This window comes from Aquarana catesbeiana, linkage group LG08 (genome assembly GCF_042186555.1).
Source record: "Aquarana catesbeiana isolate 2022-GZ linkage group LG08, ASM4218655v1, whole genome shotgun sequence".
NCBI classification, from domain to species: Eukaryota; Metazoa; Chordata; class Amphibia; order Anura; family Ranidae; genus Aquarana; species Aquarana catesbeiana.
This window is the reverse complement of record NC_133331.1, coordinates 244,750,966-244,772,745: the sequence shown is the minus strand read 5'-3', so window position 1 is coordinate 244,772,745 and position 21,780 is coordinate 244,750,966. Positions and strand designations below refer to the sequence as shown.

Here is a 21,780-nt window from a genome sequence, read left to right as displayed (position 1 = left end):
CGTGGCGACTCAGCTGGGTAGCACCCAGATCTGTATTCTGGCAATGTTTCCATTCCTTTCTCCGCCAGGGATGGCACTAGGCTGTGTGGCTTTCCCTCTGGTGGCGCAGGGCAGTGGGGTTCTCTCTCTGATGGTGTTCCCTCAGCACTGTCCTCTCCCTCTGGAGTCCTGGGTGTACTTCCCTGAAAGCTTTCCCAGGCTCCTTGCTCTCTCTCTCTCTCTCCCATTCAGCTGAGCATGCTGTGTGGGCTGCAGTTTCCGTGTTACAGTGGGGCTGCCAGTCCTCGGGACAACACATCCCACAATCCTCTTCTTTGCTCCTTTTTTTTTCTTCCCTGGCCGATATGAAGGCGGGGGAAGAAACATAGTGCGCTGCTCACTAGTACAGCAGCGCGCACGAAGAGGAGAGGGAGAGGGGTGTCACCCGGTGCGGTAAAACATGGTATCGACCCCCCCTCCATCAACTATAGTCGCCCCTCAGTACAGAGACCCCTCCACTAAGTATAGACCCCCTCCGTCAGTGTAGACCCCCCACTAAGTATAAACCCCTCCCTCAGTACAGACCCCCCATCAGTATAGACCCCCCTCAGGACAAACCACCCCCCCTCCAATAGTACAGACCCCCCTCAGGACAAACCACCCCCCCTCCATTAGTACAGAACCACCCCCTCCATTAGTACAGACCCCCCCTCAGGACAAAACCACCCCCCTCTATTAGTACAGAACCACCCCCTCCATTAGTACAGACCCCCCTGAAAAATCCACCCCCTCCATTAGTACAGACCCCCCTCAGGACAAACCACCCCCCCTCCATTAGTACAGAACCACCCCCTCTATTAGTACAGACCCCCCAAAACAAACCACCCCCCTCCATTAGTACAGACCCCCAGAACAAACCACCCCCTCCATTAGTACAGACCCCCCTCCATTAGTATAGACCCCACCAGGACAAACCCCCCTCCATTAGTATAGACCCCCCCAGGACAAAATCCCCCCCCCCCTACATTAGTATAGACCCCCCCAGGACAAACACCCCCCCTCCATTAGTATAGACCCCCCCAGGACAAACACCCCTCCCTCCATTAGTATAGACCCCCGACAACCCACCCCCACCCCTCCATTAAGCTAATTAAAAAACACCCAGGCGGCAGCTGGAGAGGAAAGTGTGCAGCCGCGCCGCCCGGGTGGAGAACAGAGCGTGTCAGGCTTGGGCAGGAGTTACGCACAGGAGGAGGAGAACTGGAACGCGTCGGGCATGGACCCCCCCCCCCCCCCCCCCCCGTGACGTCACTCTGCACACAGAGACACAGCCGCTCCGATCTCCGGCTGATTCCGCTCTACTCTAAAAAACAGAGGACAATCAGCGCAAACTATACTAAATGATGGATGCAAGCTGAACACTAAAGGATAACACCAACCTCATTAACAATCATAAAACAAGTGCAGCGCAAAAAGAAACAATCAAAAAACAATCATCGGGAGTATACACATCCTAAAGAAGGTTGCACCTGCCGAACCAGGAGTGTAGTCCTTTGTTCCACTCCTCTAGCAGTAAAAGGGCCTTGGTTAGCAGGGGTGGAAAGTTAAGTTCAAAGGTGTGTGTCAAGTCATTAGGAATAAGGGATCCTAAATATTTGAGGGCGCAGTCTGACCATTTGAAGTTGAACTAGATTTGTAAGGATCTTAGTCTATTTGGTGCTACATTAACCACTTTAGCCCCGGACCATTATGCTGCCTAAGGACCAGAGGACTTTTTCCAATTTGGCACTGCGTCGCTTTAACTGCTAATTGCGCAGTCATGCAATGCTGTACCCAAACAAAATTTGCATCCTTTTCTTCCCACAAATAGAGCTTTCTTTTGATGGTATTTGATCACCTCTGCCGGTTTTATTTTTTGCGCTATAAACGGAAAAAGACCGAAAATTTTGAAAAAAAATTATATTTTCTACTTTTTGTTATAAAAAAAAATCCAATAAACTCAATTTTAGTCATACATTTAGGCCAAAATGTATTCGGCCACATGTCTTTGGTAAAAAAAATGTCTAAGCATATATTTATTGGTTTGCGCAAAAGTTATAGCGTCTACAAACTAGGGTACGTTTTCTGGAATTTACACAGCTTTTAATTTATAACTGCCTATGTCATTTCTTGAGGTGCTAAAATGGCAGAGCAGCAAACCCCCCCCCCCCCCCCCCCAAATGACCCCATTTTGGAAAGTAGACACCCCAAGGAAATTGCTGAGAGGCATGTTGAACCCATTGAATATTTATTTTTTTGTCCCAAGTGATTGAATAATGACAAAAAAAAAAAAAAAAAAAATACAAAAAGTTGTCACTAAATGATATATTGCTCACACAGGCCATGGGCCTATGTGGAATTGCACCCCAAAATACATTTAGCTGCTTCTCCTGAGTATGGGGATACCACATGTGTGAGACTTTTTGGGAGCCTAGCCGCGTACGGGGCCCCGAAAACCAATCACCGCCTTCAGGATTTCTAAGGGTGTAAATTTTTGATTTCACTCTTCACTGCCTATCACAGTTTCAGAGGCCATGGAATGCCCAGGTGGCACAAAAACCCCCCCAAATGACCCCATTTTGGAAAGTAGACACCCCAAGCTATTTGCTGAGAGGCATGATGAGTATTTTGCAGCTCTCATTTGTTTTTGAAAATGAAGACAAGAAAAAAAATTTTTTTTTTCTTTTTTCAATTTTCAAAACTTTGTGACAAAAAGTGAGGTCTGCAAAATACTCACTATACCTCTCAGAAAATAGCTTGGGGTGTCTACTTTCCAAAATGGGGTCATTTGGGGGGGTTTTGTGCCACCTGGGCATTCCATGGCCTCCGAAATTGTGATAGGCAGTGAAGAGTGAAATCAAAAATGTACGCCTTTAGAAAGCCTGAAGGCAGTGCTTGGTTTTCGGGGTCCCGTACGCGGCTAGGCTCCCAAAAAGTCTCACACATGTGGTATCCCCATACTCAGGAGAAGCAGCAGAATGTATTTTGGGTTTAATTTCACATATTCCCATGGCATGTTTGAGCAATATATCATTTAGTGACAACTTTGTGCAAAAAAAAATATTCCATGGACTGGACATGACTCTCAGCAAATAGCTTGGGGTGTCTACTTTCCAAAATGGGGTCATTTGGGGGGGGGGGGGGGGGGGGGGGGTTTGAATTGTCCTGGCATTTTATGCACAACATTTAGAAGCTTCTGTCACACATCACCCACTCTAACCACTTGAAGACAAAGCCCTTTCTGACACTTTTTGTTTACATGAAAAAAATTTTTTTGCAAGAAAATTACTTTGAACCCCCAAACATTATATATTTTTTTAAAGCAAATGCCCTACAGATTAAAATGGTGGGTGTTTCATTTATTTTTTCACACAGAATTTGCGCAGCGATTTTTCAAACGCATTTTTTGGGGAAAAAACACACTTTTTTAAATTTTAATGCACTAAAACACACTATATTTCCCAAATGTTTGATGAAATAAAAAAGATGATCTTAGGCCGAGTACATGGATACCAAACATGACAAGCTTTACAATTGCGCACAAATGTGCAGTGGCAACAAAATAAATACATTTTTAAAAGCCTTTAAAAGCCTTTACAGGTTACCACTTTAGATTTACAGAGGAGGTCTACTGCTAAAATTACTGCCCTCGATCTGACCTTCACGGTGATACCTCACATGCATGGTGCAATTGCTGTTTACGTTTGACAGACCGCCGCTTGCGTTCGCCTTAGCGTGAGAGCAGGGGGAGACAGGGGTGCTTTTTTTTTTTTTTTTTTCCTTTATTTTTTTTTGCTTTTTTATCTTATTTTTAAACTGTTCCTTTCATTTTATTTTATTTAATCATTTTTGTTATCTCAGGGAATGTAAATATCCCCTATGATAGCAATAGGTAGTGACAGGTACTCTTTTTTGAAAAAATTGGGGTCTATTAGACCCTAGATCTCTCCTCTGCCCTCAAAGCATCTGACCATACCAAGATCGGTGTGATAAAATGCTTTCCCAATTTCCCAATGGTGCTGTTTACATCCGGCGAAATCTAAGTCATGAAATGCTCGTAGCTTCCGGTTTCTTAGGCCATAGAGATGTTTGGAGCCACTCTGGTCTCTGATCAGCTCTATGGTCAGCTGGCTGAATCACCGGCTGCATTCTCAGGTTCCCTGTTGAGACCAGGAGAGCCAGAGAAAAACCACGGAAGAGGGTGGGGGTGGGGGGGGGGGGGGGGCACTGCTTGTAAAAGCAGTCTAGAGGCTAATTAGCCGCTAGGATTGGTTTTACATGAAAGCCGACCTCTGGCTGAAAAGAATGATACCAAGATGATACCTAAACCTGCAGGCATCATTCTGGTATAACCACTCAAAGTCGTGAATGGCGTACCTGAAGACATAAAAATGGTTAACAATAAAACACAGTAAACGGTAAAGTATAAAAAATTGCATACCTGAAAAGCAAACATGATAAAACATAACAATAAAACATTGCAGAATAGAATACAGTAAAAAAGAGCAGAACAATAGAGAGAGAATAGAGAGAGAGAACAATAAAAGGACAGCTATTTTTTTTTTTATTTTATATATTTTTTTGTAACTAACTTTTATAACTGTAACCGGTTCCAGGTTCGGGTCTCTGAAAATGCGATGGCATCTTGGGAGACCCTGTGAAAGTGTGTCCTAGTCTGTGCAATGCTGTACCCTACGCTAATACTCAACTAGTGCATGGTAGCGTTCAAAACATTCACCAATGCAAAGACCAGGATTGTCAGGACAGGAGGGACAATAATAGCGGGTGTCACGCCTATATCCGCGCTTGCTGCAGACACGACATCTTTTTTGGGGGGGTTCGTTGGGTAGGGGTACTCGGGAGGACATAAAGAAAATGCCTCTCATGCAGCCGACTGCATTTGGTTGGGGATGTGAATGGGGGAAGTACGGGCGCTGCAGAAGTGGTGGGTTCCCAATTAGGATTGGCGAATGCAGCAGGAAGGGCATTATGGGCACGACGGGCCTGTGTTTGTCTTCTTCTTGGTGGCAGCGGGACACTACTTGTGCTTGCCACCTCACCAGCTTGAACTGCACTTATGGGACTCACCACGTCACCAAGTGTTACTGCAGTGCTGGTTTGACGACGACCTGGGTGTACTAGGCCGCTGGTGCTTGCCAGTTCACCAAAACGCTACCAAAAAAACTGTTAGCGATCGCAGGGATCAGGCCTGACTCTGCGAACGCTGCAGTTATGCGTTTAGTGTTTTGTGACAGTGATCGATCAATACTGCACTTGGGTGGGCTGGGCCGGGCGGAGGGGCAAAACGCAGGTGCTAGCAGGTATCTGGGCTGATCCCGCTAACACTGCGTTTTTGGGAACCCTAAACTGCTGGGGACGCTAGTACAGATCTGATCGGATCAGATATTGATCCGTTCAGATACTATACCACTAAGGGAGGTGTATGCTGCGTGCGTGGGTGTTAGCGGTACTGGCGCTAATCTGACGCTGCCTGGGGCGACGCCTATCACCGCCGGGCGATCAGGGGGCTAAACCTTTATTCGGTAATAAATGGCGGGTGCCCTGACACTATAAAAAATAAACGAACTAACCAGCGTCACCCGTAACAGTTATACGGTGATCAGTGGTGAAAGGGTTAACTACATTAACATTAGATAGTATATGGGGGTCCCTGTCGCTATAAAACGCTGACGGCGAACCTAAATATTTACGTCCCTAACTAGCGTCACCAGTGACACTAATACAGCGATCAGAAAAATGATCGCTTAGCGACACTGGTGAGGGGGGGTGATCAAGGGGTTAAAACTTTATTAGGGGGGGTTAGGGGGGTACCCTAGACCTAAAGGGGGCTAACAGTAACTGTCCCACCACAGTAACTGTCACAAACTGACACCATGCAGTAATCAGAAAAAAAAAAAAAAAAAACCTGCTTGGTGTCAGTGTGATGGGGGGGGAGGGGTGATTGGGGGGTGATCGGGGGGTGTATTGTATGCCTGGCGTGTTCTACTGTATGTGTTGTACACTCACATTCCAGTCTTCTCTCCTCGGCGCCGGAACGGAAAATGCAGAGCCGAGGAGAGATGACATAATTTCCTCTGCCTCTGTGTACAATACAGAGGCAGGGAAATGATCCCATTGGCTGGGAGCGATCGCGAGGGGGGGGGCCACGAATGGATGGCCTCCCCCTCACCACCGATCGCCGGGGAGGATTAGACGACTGCCGCAGGCACCGGGGGGGGGGTCCGATCGGACCCCCCACCCGCGGGCAGGCAAGGACGTACCTGTAAGTCCTTTTGCCTGCCCGTGCCGCTCTGCCGACGTACATCGTCGTGCGGCGGTCGTCAAGTGGTTAATCCCCATTGCTGCAGATTTATCGAAGTTAATTTTTAGGTTAGACAGTGTTCCATATTTATCAAACACTCTGAGGAGATTCAGCAAGGACACTACGGGGTTAGTTAATGAAAAGAGGAGATCATCAGCATAGGCCAATATCTTGTATTGGGTGATACCTAATGTTATTCCCGATACGTCTGGGTTTGAGCGCATGGTACACAAAAAGGGTTCTAAGGACAAGGCAAAAGGAAGGGGAGAGAGCGGACACCCCTGTCTGGTGCCATTGGTAATGGGGTAGGGATCTGAGAGGACACCATTCACCATTAGCCTTGACCTGAGCACTTGGTGTGGAGTAAATATTGCAGCATTTTGTGTCCCAGACCAATGTGCGGACAGAGGACATGATCTTCCAGTTGATACGATCAAACGCTTTCTCAGCATCCGTGCTGAGGAAGACGCGCGTCGTTTTAGTCGCAGAGGCAACATGAATGAGGTTGAGCACTTTGGTGGTATTATCTCTAGCCTCTCGTGAGGGGATAAAGCCCACCTGGTCTAGATGAACTACATTCTGCATGTATTGGCCAGTATCTTGGTAAAAAGCTTCAGATCTATATTTAGAAGGGAGATGGGTCTATAGGTACTGCATGTGGAAGGGTCCTTACCGTCCTTAGGTATAAGGGATATGTGGGCCTTCAGGGTATCTCTAGGAAAATGCACACCCCCGCTGAGGGTGTTGAACAGCTTCACCATAAGGGCCTAGAAGTGGTAGAAGGGATTAGTAATACTGTAGGGTGAAACCATCAGGACACGGAGCTTTGCCAGGTTTCATCCCCCCCACCGCTTGTTGCAATTCTTCTAGGGTGATGGGGGCATCCAGCTCCACGCCTACTTCTGCCGTGAGTCGGGACGAGGCAATGTAATCCTCTTTTGCTGCTTCATTGGATGACCGTCCCAGGAGATTGTATAAGGAAGAGTAGTAGTCCCCGAATTCTTTCGCAATCTGGGTGGGCATGACCCTTTTTTGGTCCAAGGGAGTTATAATTTGGGGTACATATGTATTAAGTCTGTGATTTCTAACTGCTTTCGCCAAGAGTTTCCCGTATTTATTGCCGGATTCGCAAGTAAGCTTCTGGCAGAATTGTAGCACCACTTTTGCTCTATAATGTAGTAAATCCACAGTTTGCCTTCTAAGAGACAACAGTTCCGTTTCCAGTGAGGCTATAGGTGTACGTTTATGCCTCAATTCCACTTTATGTATCTCATGAAGAAGCTTAAAGGGGTTGAAGAGTTCGTGTGTTTTCAGTGCGCGTCCCCCAGCATCCTCTTCTCCACGGAGTCTGGTCGTTGATTGGATAGATTGATAGCAGTGCAGCCATTGGCTCGTGCTGCTGCCAATCACATCAAATGATGCGGCCGCCGGGGGGTGGGGGGCGGGGCGGGACCGAGTCATACACTATGTGTCTATAGACGCAGAGTATGACAGGGAGCGCGCCCGCAAGCTAACCCCCTCAGGATAGAGCTTCCCAGAGGGGGGGGGGGGGATTAGCTATTGCGGGGAGGAGCCAAGACAGCCGCAGAGGGACCCCAGAACAGGAGGATCAGGGCCACTCTGTGCAAAACTAACTGCACAGTGGAGGTAAGTATAACATGTTTGTTATACTTACATGTTTTTGTTATTTTAGTATTTAAAAAAAAAAAAAAAAAAGACCCCATACAACCCCTTTATCAGTTGTTCTCTTTCCCGTTTTAAGTGTGCACCATGTTTAATCAACACCCCTCTTACAACTGTCTTATGAGCTCCCCCATAGGATACCCCGGGCAAAATTCTGCACTGTCATTCGTTTGGAAATCGTGCTTCAGCTTGTCCTTAACGTCGGTTAGTACTGCTGGGGTCTGTAAGAGACTTTTGTTCAGTTTCCAGAACCTAGTTCTGGTGGTTACATGCTGGGGAGTTCTGGAGGATATAGGCGGAATTGAATTTTAAGCTGGTTTAGGCTGAGAAGGGCTGGGAGCTCCACAGACGCACTTCCTTACACGGAAATGTCCAGACCACGCCCCGTCATTAAGGTTTCAAGGCTGACATTTGGAAACTTGAACCTTCAGCTCCCTCCACATATTTTCTATGCGATTAAGGTCTGGAGACTGGCAAGGCCACTCCAGAACCTTACTGTGTTTCTTCTTTAGCCACTCCTTTGTTGCCTTGGCCCTGTGTTATGGGTCAATGTCATGCTCAACCAATTCACGACCCACAACCCATTTTCAATGCCCTGGCTGAGGGAAGGAGGTTCTCACCCAAGATTTGACGGCACTTGGTCCCGTGCCCTTAGCAGAAAAACACCTCCAAAGCATAATGTTTCCACCTCAATGTTTGACAGTGGGGATGGTGTTCTTGAGGTCATAGGCAGAATTCCTCCTCCTCCAAACACAGCGAGTTGGGTTGATGCCAAAGAGCTCGATTTTGGTCTCATCTGACCACAACACTTTAACTCAGTTCTCCTCTGAATCATTTAGATGTTCATTATCAAACTTCAGACGGGCCTGTACATGTGCTTTCTTGAGCAGGGGGACCTTGTGTGTGCTGCAGGATTTCAGCTTTTCATGGCGTAGTGTGTTACCAATTGTTTTCTTGGTGCCTATGGTCCCAGCTACCTTGAGATCATTGACAAGATTCTCCCGTGTAGTTCTGGGCTGATTCATCACCATTTTAATGATCATTGAAACTCCGCGAGTTGAGATCTTGCATGAAGCCCCAGACTGAGGGAGCTTGACAGTTATTTTAGGTTTCTTTCATTTGCGAATAATGGCACCAACTGTTGTCACCCTCTTACCAAGCTGCTTGGCAATGGTCTTGTAGCCCATTCCAGCCTTGTGTAGGTCTACAATCTTGTCCTTGACATCCTTGGACAGCTCTTTGATTCTGTGGACAAGTGTCTTTTATACAGGTAACAAGCTCCCTTGAAAGGATTGCTCCTAATTTCAGCTCGTTACCTGTATAGAAGACACCTGGGATTCAGAAATCTGGCTGATTGATAGAGGGGAGCAAATACTTATTTCACTCATTAAAATGCAATTTATAACCTTTTTGAAAGGATAAACCTACCATTAAAATAATATAGAGTGATCATTTCTGTCAGTGGGCAAACGTACAAAATCAGCAGGGGATCAAATACTTTTTTCCCTCACTGTGGATGTCCCTTTCACACAAGCCACTTATTGGCTCTCCTCTCCTCATGCTGACAGCGCGAGGAGAGCCCGGTTGTGTAAAAGGGACATCTACACTGATAATCAGGGCACTGATTAATACAGTCCCCCAAAGAATGCAGATAACTGGCTTGTGTTTCATCGTGATCAGCTGTGATTGGACACGGCTGATCACGTGGTAAAGAGTCGCTGATTGGCTCTTAAGCCTGATTTGTGATCAGCTGTGTCCCGAGGACACAGCGACAACAGAGCTTGATGCAGTGGTCACGGGGGGGAGTATTCCCAGAACTGGCTTGCCCACGCTGTAGCCATATTCTGGCTATAGCGCTGTCAGCATGTGGTTAACCTATCATTATAGGAAACTAGCAAACTTACACTTTTAAACCTGCACAAAATTTCAGGCTCACCAGTTACACACTCTGCCATCTCTCTCCCTTCTTGTCCCTCTCCTCTCCTGCGTAAGAGTCTTGCCAAAGCTGGCACTCCATCACAGTTCTTTACTGCCATTTTGTTCTCACGTGCAGGGCCATATGAGAGATTCTTTAGTGCCCCACATGCTGCAAGTCTGACAGGAGCCCTTGAATCCTCCAGAAGACTGATCAGAGGTGGTATTCCACGTAGGCGGCAAACCTTCAAAGGAGGAAAAAATAATAATAAAGATAAAGATAAATCAAGGCATCAGTGTACTTGGAACAAGGAGAAATTATTAAAAAAAAAAAAAAAAAAAAAAAAGGAAGAAATAGCAACTGTAGTTTCATATACAAGATTAATTTGCACAGTTATCAGACATTTCCCAAATATCTAAAATGTTTACAAATTGTTTTATAAAACAAAGTAGTTATTTCTTTGGAAAATAAATATGCAATATAACCCTATGCAGCAAACAAATTAAAATGTCTTGCAGGACAATTTCATGGGTCAGATGGTGAATGCACCAACAAGAAACAATGTGTTACTAGACCTACTGATTACTAACAATACAAACCTGATTGAGGATGTAGAAATACGGGGCAACTTAGGAAACAGCGACCAAAAGTCAATTAGTTTCAGTTTAAATGAAAGAAATAGGAAACACAAGAGGAATACAAGGACACTGAATGTCAGATGATGATATTAAATGGTATAATGTCCCAGGAAAAAAAAAAAAAAAAAAGAGTATGGAGGAAAAAAAATGGGAGAGCTTTAAGTGCATACTAAATAAAAGGTATTGGCCGGTGTATTCCAACGGGAAATAAGTTTAACAGAGCTGAAAAAAATCCTGGCTGACTAAACTCCAATGTAAAAATGCATATAAAAACAAAAGAAAAGAAAAGGCCTTCAAAAAATACAAGGTCATTGTCAGCATTTCAACATTACAAAGAATGCAATAAGAAATGTAAGAGTGCAATCAAGGTGGCTAAGATAGAGCACAAAAGGCATATAGCAGAGTATAAAAAAAAATAAAAATTCTGTAAGTACCGTATTTATCGGCGTATAACACGCACATTCATTTTAAGAGGAAAGTTTCAGGGAAAAAAAAAATTTTAAATAAAGAACTTTGAAGCAAAATAAGGGTCAGTGCCCATCTGCAGTCTCACCATTGCCATCAATACAGCCTGATCAATGCCCATCTGCAGCCTTACCATTGCCACCAATGCAGCCTCATCAATGCAGCGGCCTCACCATTGCCATCAATGCAGCAGCCTCACCATTGCCATCAATGCAGCAGCCTCACCATTGCCATCAATGCAGCAGCCTCACCATTGCCATCAATGCAGCAGCCTCACCATTGCCATCAATGCAGCAGCCTCACCATTGCCATCAGTGCAGCCTGATCGATGCCCATCTGCAGCTTAGAGGGGACAGGGAGGGGGGTGGCCCAGGAGAGGGGACTTCCTTTTACAGAGGCCGCCAAGTAAACATGAAATTCTCCTGTATGTAATCTGACAGCGCTCGTCCTGCCCCCCTCCCTGTCCCCTCCGAGGCATCTAAAATTGAAGTATTGGCGTATAACACGCATGTGCTATTTGCACCCAATTTTTAGGGTGAAAAAGTGAGTGTTATACTCCAATAAATACAGTATATAAATCGTAAGAAAGTGATGTCAAAACAAATTGGTCCCATAAAAGTTGATGTAGGGAATTTGGCTACAAAAGACACAGAATGCAAAATTTTTGAATGTAAAGGGGCCGAGATATATCCCTGGGAACTACAGGCCGTTTAGCCAAACATCAATAGCCTGCAAGCTATTGGAGGGGATGACAAGATTTTAGTAATGAAAACTGTATCATTAGTATTAATCAGCACGGATTCATGAACAATCAATTTTGCCAGACCAATCCATTAACCACTTAAAGCGATTGTAAAGGCTCGCTTAAAAAAAAACAAAACAAAAAAACACATGTTATTACCTCCTCTGTGCAGTTGGTTTTGCACAGCGCAGTCCAGAGCCTCCTCTTCTTGGGTCCCTCTGTGCTGTTTCCTAGTCCCTCCCTCCTTTGAGTGACCCTCAGCCAGCAGCTTGTTACAGGTTGTCACCCAAGCCAGAGCTCAGTGTATCCATTCAGACACGGAGCCCCGACCTGGCCCCACCCCCTCTCCCCCGATTAGCTAACTGACTTAGATTGACAGCCACGGGAGCCAATAGCCCCATCAAAGCCCCCCTGCAGATCTGTGTCCCCATCAGAGCCCGCCTGCAGATCTGTGTCCCCATCAGAGCCTTCCCCCTGCAGATCTGTGTCCCCATCAGAGCCTCCCCCCTGCAGATCTGTGTCCCCATCAGAGCCTCCCCCCTGCAGATCTGTGTCCCCATCAGAGCCTCCCCGCTGCAGATCTGTGTCCCCATCAGAGCCTCCCCCTGCAGATCTGTGTCCCCATCAGAGCCTCCCCCTGCAGATCTGTGTTCCCATCAGAGCCTCCCCTGCAGATCTGTGTTCCCATCAGAGCCTCCCCTGCAGATCTGTCTCCCCATCAGCGCCCCCCTTGTACGTTTCCTCCATCACAGCCCCCTCCCCCACATTTTTGTCCCCCAAAAGACCCCCCCTACACTTGTATCCCCACCAGAGACCCCCCTACACTTGTGTACCCATCAGAGACTCTCCCCCCAGCACATTTTTTTCTCCATCAGTCTCCCTGCACTGCCTCATATTTCCCCTGTAGATCAGTGTCCATTACGGCTGTAGTACTCATCTGAAGGGTTGGCTGTAGTGCAGACCTACTGCACTTCCCGGCTCCCGGCCCGTTGTTACACAGGCACGCTGTATGTTATATTACAGTGGTAAAGGACACTGACATTACTGAGGCGGGAGCCGGAGAGGTCCAGCAGCCAGGTTTCTTGGGTTGCCGGACTTGCGCTACACACCCTCTCAGTGCCCGTCAGTATGCAGAGCAAATCCTGCAACCCAAGCAGAGACCGTCCCTGCAGCGAGTCCGGTGACTAGCTGCGGGCCGGGAGAAACATCCTAGCGGGCCGGATGTGGCCCGCAGCCATACTTGAGGCTCCTGGTCTAGAGGAGTCAATAGTCCCTAATTGAACATAGACGGATGTTCCAGTTGTGGGTTTAACTGGAAGTAATCCGCCCCCCCACACACACATCTGTATGGGAGGTGTAGCTCAGTAAGCCCCCTCCTTTTTGTTTATGCTCAAGAGTTCAAGCATAATCCAAAACATCAAAATTCATCTCCAAGTCTTCTCTAAACAATAAATAAATCCTCTAAACATTATAAAATATCTGCCTGGGGGAAGCAGTGGTCCAAGCCAAGAGTCCTTGTACAACATGAATGCTGTAATAGCCATTCGATTAAACGTGCAAGATTTAGTGCTAAATGCAGATGCAATTTCTATACAGGCATTTCTTGACAACCTATATAGCTTAACCACCTCACTACCCAGCTATAGACATATGACGCCCGCAGATGGGATCTCCCATCATGGGCGGGCGTCATATGACATCCTCGGCTTCCCAGCGGTATAGGGGGCGCACGTTCGCCTGCCGGGTCACCGAGGAGCCGATGCGCGTGCCCAGTGGCCACGATGTCCGCCGGGCACCCGTGATCGCTTGTGACAGAGCAGGAACGTGGATCTGTGTGTGTAAACACACAGATTCACGTCCTGTCAGGGGAGAGGAGACAGACTGTGTGTACCTAGTATATAGGAACTCCGATCGGTCTCCTCCCCTAGTCAGTCCCACCCCCCCCCCAGTAGGAATCATTCCCTAGGCAACACATTTAACCCCTTGATTACCCCCTAGTGTCAACTCCTTCCCTGACAGTGACATTTACACAGTAATCAGTGCATTTTTATAGCACTGATCGCTGTATAAAGGTCACTGGTCCCAAAATAGTGTCAAAAGTGTCCAATCTGTCCGCCACAATGTCACAGTCACGATAAAAATTGCAGATCGCCGCCATTACTAGTAAAAAAAAATGCCATAAAATCAATAACCTATTTTGTAGGCGCTATAACTTTTGCCCAAACCAGTATACACTTATTGCAATTTTTTTTACCAAAAATATGTAAAAGAATAAATATTGGCCTAAACTGAGCAAAAAATTTGTTTTGTTTTTTTAAATTGGGATATTATAGCAAAAAGTTAAAAAATTTTGTGTTTTTCAAAATTGTTGCTCTTTTTTGTTTATAGCGAAAAAAAAAAAAAAAAACGCAAAGGTGATCAAAATACCACCAAAAGAAAGGGGAAAAAAGAAAAGCAGGAGAGGGGACAACAAAAATTCTGCTGGAAATGCGCACAATTTACTTATAGATAATGATAGTTTCTGAGGCCAAGGAAAGGGGGAAAGTTTCTAATAAGAAAGTGACTGCTCTGGGCTTCAACAAAATGATGGTCTTCATGAATAAGAAATAGGAGTAATGCTGGGGGCAATTTACAGCACACACTAATTAATTGTTATCATGTTATAAGTAAAGTTACATTTTAAGCAATGAATAAAATGGAGGGAAAACAAAAGGCTAACAAAACTGTGCCAACGGGCCTAACAATAAAAAGGGTCAACTGACCCGTTAAAGTGATTGTAAAGTCTCGCTTCAAGAAAAAAAAAAAAAAATCATGTTATACTAACCTCCTCTGGGTAGTTGGTTTTGCACAGAGCAGCCTGCATCCTCCTCTTTTTGCTGCTCCTTGCCCCTCTCTCCTGATGAGTGCCCCCATAGACCAGCAGCTTGCTCTGGGGGCACCCGAGCCAGGGCCGATCCTAGGGTCACAGACGCCTGGGTGCAGAAATATTTCTGGCGCCCCCACGTGGGTGTGGTCATCTTACCAACTCCTCCCCTTTACAAATGTTACTATGGCAACGACTCGAACACAGAGATGCTCCCCTAAGAAGTCTTTGTTACCCTGGGATCCTCCCATGATCTTTTAACAATAAAGAAAATACAGGAAGAGCATACACTAATGAGACCTGGAGGGGAGTCTCTCTGATGCACACAGAGAGGGCTTCTGTTAGAGAGTCTGTTAGAAAGAGCCCCCAGACATACTACAGGAGATGGTCAGAGACTGCAGACATATTACAGGAGATGGTCAGAGACTGGAGATATAATACAGGAGATGGTCAGAGACTGCAGACATACTACAGGAGATGGTCAGAGACTACAGACATGTTACAAGAGATGGTCAGAGACTGCAGACATACTACAGGAGATGGTCAGAGACTGCAGACATACTACCGGAGATGGTCAGAGACTGCAGACATAATACAGGAGATGATCAGAGACGGCAGACATAATACAAGAGATGGCCAGAGACGGTAGACATACTACAGGAGATGGTCAGAGACTGGAGATATAGAACAGGAGATGGTCAGAGACTGCAGACATAATACAGATGATCAGAGACAGCAGACATAGTACAGGAGATGGTCAGAGACTGCAGACATAATACAGATGATCAGAGACAGCAGACATAGTACAGGAGATGGTCAGAGACTGCAGACATAATACAAGAGATGGTCAGAGACTGCAGACATACTACAGCAGATGGTCAGAGACTGCAGACATAATACAGCAGATGATCAGAGACGGCAGAAATAGTACAAGAGATGGCCAGAGACTGCAGACATAGCACAGGAGATGGCCAGAGAATGCAGACATAGCACAGGAGATGGTCAGAGACTGCAGACATAATACAGATGATCAGAGACAGCAGACATAGTACAGGAGATGGCCAGAGAATGCAGACATAGCACAGGAGATGGTCAGAGACTGCAGACATAGCACAGGAGATGGTCAGAGACTGCAGACATAGTACAGGAGATGGTCAGAGACTGCAGACATAGCACAGGAGATGGTCAGAGACTGCAGACATAGCACAGGAGATGGTCAGAGACTGCAGACATAGCACAGGAGATGGTCAGAGACTGCAGACATAGCACAGGAGATGGTCAGAGACTGCAGACATAGCAGAGGAGATGGTCAGAGACTGCAGACATAGCAGAGGAGATGGTCAGAGACTGCAGACATAGCACAGGAGATGGTCAGAGACTGCAGACATAGCACAGGAGATGGTCAGAGACTGCAGACATAGCACAGGAGATGGTCAGAGACTGCAGACATAGCACAGGAGATGGTCAGAGACTGCAGACATAGCACAGGAGATGGTCAGAGACTGCAGACATAGCACAGGAGATGGTCAGAGACTGCAGACATAGCACAGGAGATGGTCAGAGACTGCAGACATAGCACAGGAGATGGTCAGAGACTGCAGACATAGCACAGGAGATGGTCAGAGACTGCAGACATAGCACAGGAGATGGTCAGAGACTGCAGACATAGCACAGGAGATGGTCAGAGACTGCAGACATAGCACAGGAGATGGTCAGAGACTGCAGACATGTTACAAGAGATGGTCAGAGACTGCAGACATGTTACAAGAGATGGTCAGAGACGGCAGACATTAAACAGGAGATGGTCAGAGACTGCAGACATAATACAAGAGATGGTCAGAAACTGCAGACATGTTACAAGAGATGGTCAGAGACTGCAGTTCCTATGGACGTTAGTAGATAATGGCCGATCGGCCCTCTCACCTGACCCAGCGATACAGCAACGGTTCCTCTGACCAGGAGTCTGCTCACTCTTAATTGCCCGTGGCGACTCCGCTGGGTAGCACCCAGATCTGTATTCTGGCAATTTCCCAATTTCTGACGTTCCCTATAATGTCTCTTACCTGGGGTACTATTGACATTTATATATATTTTTATACTACAATAAGGTGAGAATGTTTGGGACCCCCCCTTTTTTGTTCCCCTTCTTATACATTTTTTTACAATTGTATATTCTATATTATACTCATTCTGGTAATTATTTCATTATAGATACCCCCTATTATTGCATCTGCTCCTGACGAGTGGTATAACCACGAAACGCGTAGAGCTTTCCTATGATGCGTTGTCACAGTATCTATGTTCAATATTTGTATTTTACTCTATTTACTTTTATGAATCAATCTACCCTTGCTTTTATACCCTAAGATTGCCTTTGTTACTATTGGGGTTCACAGACCTAAGTTAAAATTATGTACACTGTTATATCAGCTTTACATTGATGTGGAATGTCCCGATCTTGTCAACCACTGTTCATTAACATATTATACTGTTATATATTACTTTCTTGTTAATGAACCTACCGTGTACTACTTTGTATTGTCCAGATCCGCTCATTTAGACCCATTAGTGCATTGCTATATTTATTTACTATTTATTACCCCTTGGGTTATGTACAAACCTTGCAATTAATAAACATTGGTATATTGATTGGTTTATATTATGTAGTGGCTGCTTCATTTAAAGTCCCACCATTTAGTTTTCCCTTTTGTTCAATGTATCGGGGATGGAGGCGTATGTGTAGTTCACTGCCTCAATTAAAGTCCCACTTTAGCCTTAGGTTTTAATTTATTCTTGTATTCTGGCAATGTCTCCATTCCTTTCTCTGCCAGGGATGGCACTAGGCTGTGTGGCTTTCCCTCTGGTGGCGCAGGGCAGTGGGGTTCTCTCTCTGATAGTGTTCCCTCAGCACTGTCCTCTCCCTCTGGAGTCCTGGGTGTACTTCCCTGAAAGCTTTCCCAGGCTCCTGGCTCTCTCTCTCTCCCATTCAGCTGAGCATGCTGTGTGGGCTGCAGTTTCCGTGTTACAGTGGGGCTGCCAGTCCTCGGGACTACACGTCCCACAATCCTCTTCTTTGGTCCTTTTTTTTTCTTCCCTGGCCGATATGAAGGCGGGGGGAGAAACATAGTGCGCTGCTCACTAGTACAGCAGCGCACGCGAAGAGGAGAGGGAGAGGGAGAGGGAGAGGGGTGTCACCCAGTGCGGTAAAACATGGTATCGACCCCCCTCCATCAACTATAGTCGCCCCTCAGTACAGACCCCCCTCCACTAAGTATAGACCCCCCTCCGTCAGTGCAGACCCCCCACTATTAACCCCTCCCTCAGTACAGACCCCCCATCAGTATAGACCCCCCTCAGGACAAACCAACCCCTCCTCCATTAGTACAGACCCCCCTCAGGACAAACCACCCCCCTCCATTAGTACAGACCCCCCTCAGGACAAACCACCCCCCTCCATTAGTACAGACCCCCCTCAGGACAAACCACCCCCCCTCCATTAGTACAGAACCACACCCTCCATTAGTACAGACCCCCCCCTCAGGACAAACCACCCCCCCTCTATTAGTACAGAACCACCCCCTCCATTAGTACAGACCCCCCTGAACAAACCACCCCCTCCATTAGTACAGAACCCCCTCAGGACAAACCACCCCCCTCCATTAGTACAGACCCCCCTCAGGACGAACCACCCCCCCTCCATTAGTACAGAACCACACCCTCCATTAGTACAGACCCCCCCCTCAGGACAAACCACCCCCCCTCTATTAGTACAGAACCACCCCCTCCATTAGTACAGACCCCCCTGAACAAACCACCCCCTCCATTAGTACAGAACCCCCTCAGGACAAACCACCCCCCTCCATTAGTACAGACCCCCCTCAGGACAAACCACCCCCCCTCCATTAGTACAGAACCACACCCTCCATTAGTACAGACCCCCCCCTCAGGACAAACCACCCCCCCTCTATTAGTACAGAACCACCCCCTCCATTAGTACAGACCCCCCTGAACAAACCACCCCCTCCATTAGTACAGAACCCCCTCAGGACAAACCACCCCCCTCCATTAGTACAGAACCCCCTCAGGACAAACCACCCCCCCTCCATTAGTACAGAACCACCCCCTCTATTAGTACAGACCCCCCCAAAACAAACCACCCCCTCCATTAGTACAGACCCCCCTCCATTAGTATAGACCCCCCAGGACAACCCCCCCTCCATTACTATAGACCCCCCAGGACAAAACCCCCCCTCCATTAGTACAGACCCCCGACAAACCACCCCCACCCCTCCATTAAGCTAATTAAAAAACACCCAGGCGGCAGCTGGAGAGAAAAGTGTGCAGCCGCGCCGCCCGGGTGGAGAACAGAGTGTGTCAGGCTTGGGCAGGAGTTACGCACAGGAGGAGGAGAACTGGAACGCGTCGGGCATGGACCCCCCCCCCCCCCCCGTGACGTCACTCTGCACACAGAGACACAGCCGCTCCGATCTCCGGCTGATTCCGCTCTACTCTAAAAAACAGAGGACAATCAGCACAAACTATACTAAATGACGGATGCAAGCTGAACACTAAAGGATAACACCAACCTCATTAACAATCATAAAACAAATAAGTGCAGCACAAAAAGAAACAAACAATCAAAAAACAATCATCCGATATCCTGGGAAGATCCGTATCAGACAGTTTTATGAGCCAGGTTTCATATCATTTCACTTTCACAATATACACTGAAAATCTCCAGTCAAACCGAGCTCTTTGCCTTGAATCCTACGCTTCCCGTGTTTGACATCAATGCATTTATTCAGTGCACTGGTCCGGCTGGTTCTGCCACACTCGTTTCTCCTTCTCTGACCTCTCCTCTCCGGACAATCCCGCTTGCAGGCTCCAAGCAAACTATACACTGTCTGCCTTGATGATATTAGGAGAAAGGCTGAACACAGGCGTCGCCCTGGCTTATAAAACTGTCTGAGTTACGGATCTCCCTATCTGGTACGGATCTTCCCAGGATATCGGATGATTGTTTCCTGCAGATGAAATTTAGCGGAGCAGTTTGCCATTGGTTCATTTACGTTTCATTGACCCCCTGTAATTAAGGGGTCTACCTGGTCTGGTAAGCGCATTCTCATGATTTTACTTACCACATCTATTGCAATATGAAAAGTGATTGGCCTGTGTTTACCAAGAGGAATTAAATTACAGTTCTGATCATATGGACTTTCATATAATATACATTTATTAGCTCTGATCATATGGACTTTTATATAATTTATTTATGAGTTTCTTTTTGCACTGCACTTATTTGTTTTATGATTCCGCTCTACTCCTCTGACAGGAGGGAGGGAGGGGGGGATGGGCTTCTGCAAGAAACACAGGGGCGGCGGCGGTGACCAGCGGAAAGAGTCGCCTACGGACAAGGAGAGGAGGAGGAGGAAGGGGAGCACTCTGGCACTTCAGCACCCCACCTCTGTTGCGCCCAGGTGCACTGCACCCCGTGCACCCTGGCCAGGATCGGCCCTGTTGTGGTGCGATCTTGACTGGAAGTGCTTGAAATAAGAATAGAAACTTCGGGAGCATACACATCCTAAAGAAGGTTGCACCTGCCGAACCAGGAGTGTAGTCCATTGTTCCACTCCTCTAGCAGTAAACGGGCCTTGGTTAGCAGGGGCGGAAAGTTAAGTTCAAAGGTGTGTGTCAAGTCATTAGGAATAAGGGATCCTAAATATTTAGGGCGCAGTCTGACCATTTGAAGTTGAACTAGATTTGTAAGGATCTTAGTCTATTTGGTGCTACATTAACCACTTTAGCCCCGGACCATTATGCTGCCTAAGGACCAGAGGACTTTTTCCAATTTGGCACTTTCTTTTTGCACTGCACTTATTTGTTTTAGGATTCCGCTCTACTCCTCTGACAGGAGGAGGGGGGGGGGGGGGGTGGGCTTCGGCAAGAAACACAGGGGCGGCGGCGGTGACCGGCGGAAAGAGTCGCCTACGGACAAGGAGAGGAGGAGGAGGGAGGGGAGCACTCTGGCACTTCAGCGCCCCACCTCTGTGGCGCCCGGGTGCGCTGCACCCCGTGCACCCTGGCCAGGATCGGCTCTCCCAGTCAGAGCTCTGTGTACCCTTTCAGACACTGAGCCCTGACCGCCCCCCCCCCCCCGGCCTCCCCCGATTAGCCAACTAACTTTGAATGACATTCGCTGGAGCCAATGGTGCCGTGGCTGTGTCCCAACCAATCAGAAGAAGAGTCCCGGACGGCCGAGGAAATCGTGAGCATCGCTGGCTAGAGAAGGGACTCAGGGTAAGTATTAGGTGGTGCTGGGTGGCCTGCTACACACAGGTTTTTTTTTTTTATCTAAATGCATAGAAAGCATTAAGATAAAAAAAACTTTTGCCTTTACAACTCCTTTAATAGTGCTGCTGCAAAAACTCTGAGGCCAAGTTACATTTGCAGATGGCTAGACATCCTAGTAGAAGAACTTGGAGAAGGTATGAGCTGAAGACCAGGTGGCAGCCTTCAAAATTTTCACCCCTTTGACAAAGAATTCAGCTGCCACTCTGCAACATACCATACTTTCTCCCGCATTGATCTAGTTTATACCTCCTCATCAGCACTGGAGTGGGTGGTGGCAGTAGATATACTAGCTAGAAGGGTCTGATCATGCCCCGCTTTTGGGGTCGATGCAGCTGGCTACTTCTTGGGATCGAGTGCTTTGGAGGTTGTGTCGTTTTTGGTTATCGAGTGAAGACACGACCAGGCTTTAATAGTCTGGGATACCTTTAAGTCTTGGCTTCGGGGAGAAAACATCTCGTATTTCAACTGTAAAAAGGGACTCCAGTCATAACCTTGAACTACTAGGAGGAAGACCTACAACACAAGGAGGCTGCCTATGTGTAGAACCCGGATCGAGACCACTATGAAGCATGCCAGCAGGCCTTGCGAGAGGTGTCTTTACACAGTAGAATAGACCCAGAAATCCCTTCTTTCCACCGCTCAATGGATATTTGAATTTGGGGATAAGAATGGTAGGTTATTAGCTTGGCTGGCTAGAGGTCAGTTTTCTGCCACACATATAGGGAGGCTACGGGACCCTGACGGGAGGTTGTCGTCGACTCTAGATGATATGATTATTCGATT

General features: G+C 47.1%; 1 protein-coding gene across 5 annotated transcripts in view; it reads right to left on the bottom strand.

Moving 5' to 3' along the window:
- LOC141106305 (catenin delta-1-like) overlaps window positions 1-21,780 on the bottom strand; it is a 403,119-nt gene that overhangs the window by 257,594 nt on the left and 123,745 nt on the right. For all 5 annotated transcript variants that reach the window (XM_073596969.1, XM_073596970.1, XM_073596971.1 and 2 more), the window contains one exon: window positions 9,960-10,182. In XM_073596969.1, the coding sequence (XP_073453070.1) occupies window positions 9,960-10,182 (223 nt within the window). The remainder of the gene's footprint in view (window positions 1-9,959; window positions 10,183-21,780) is intronic.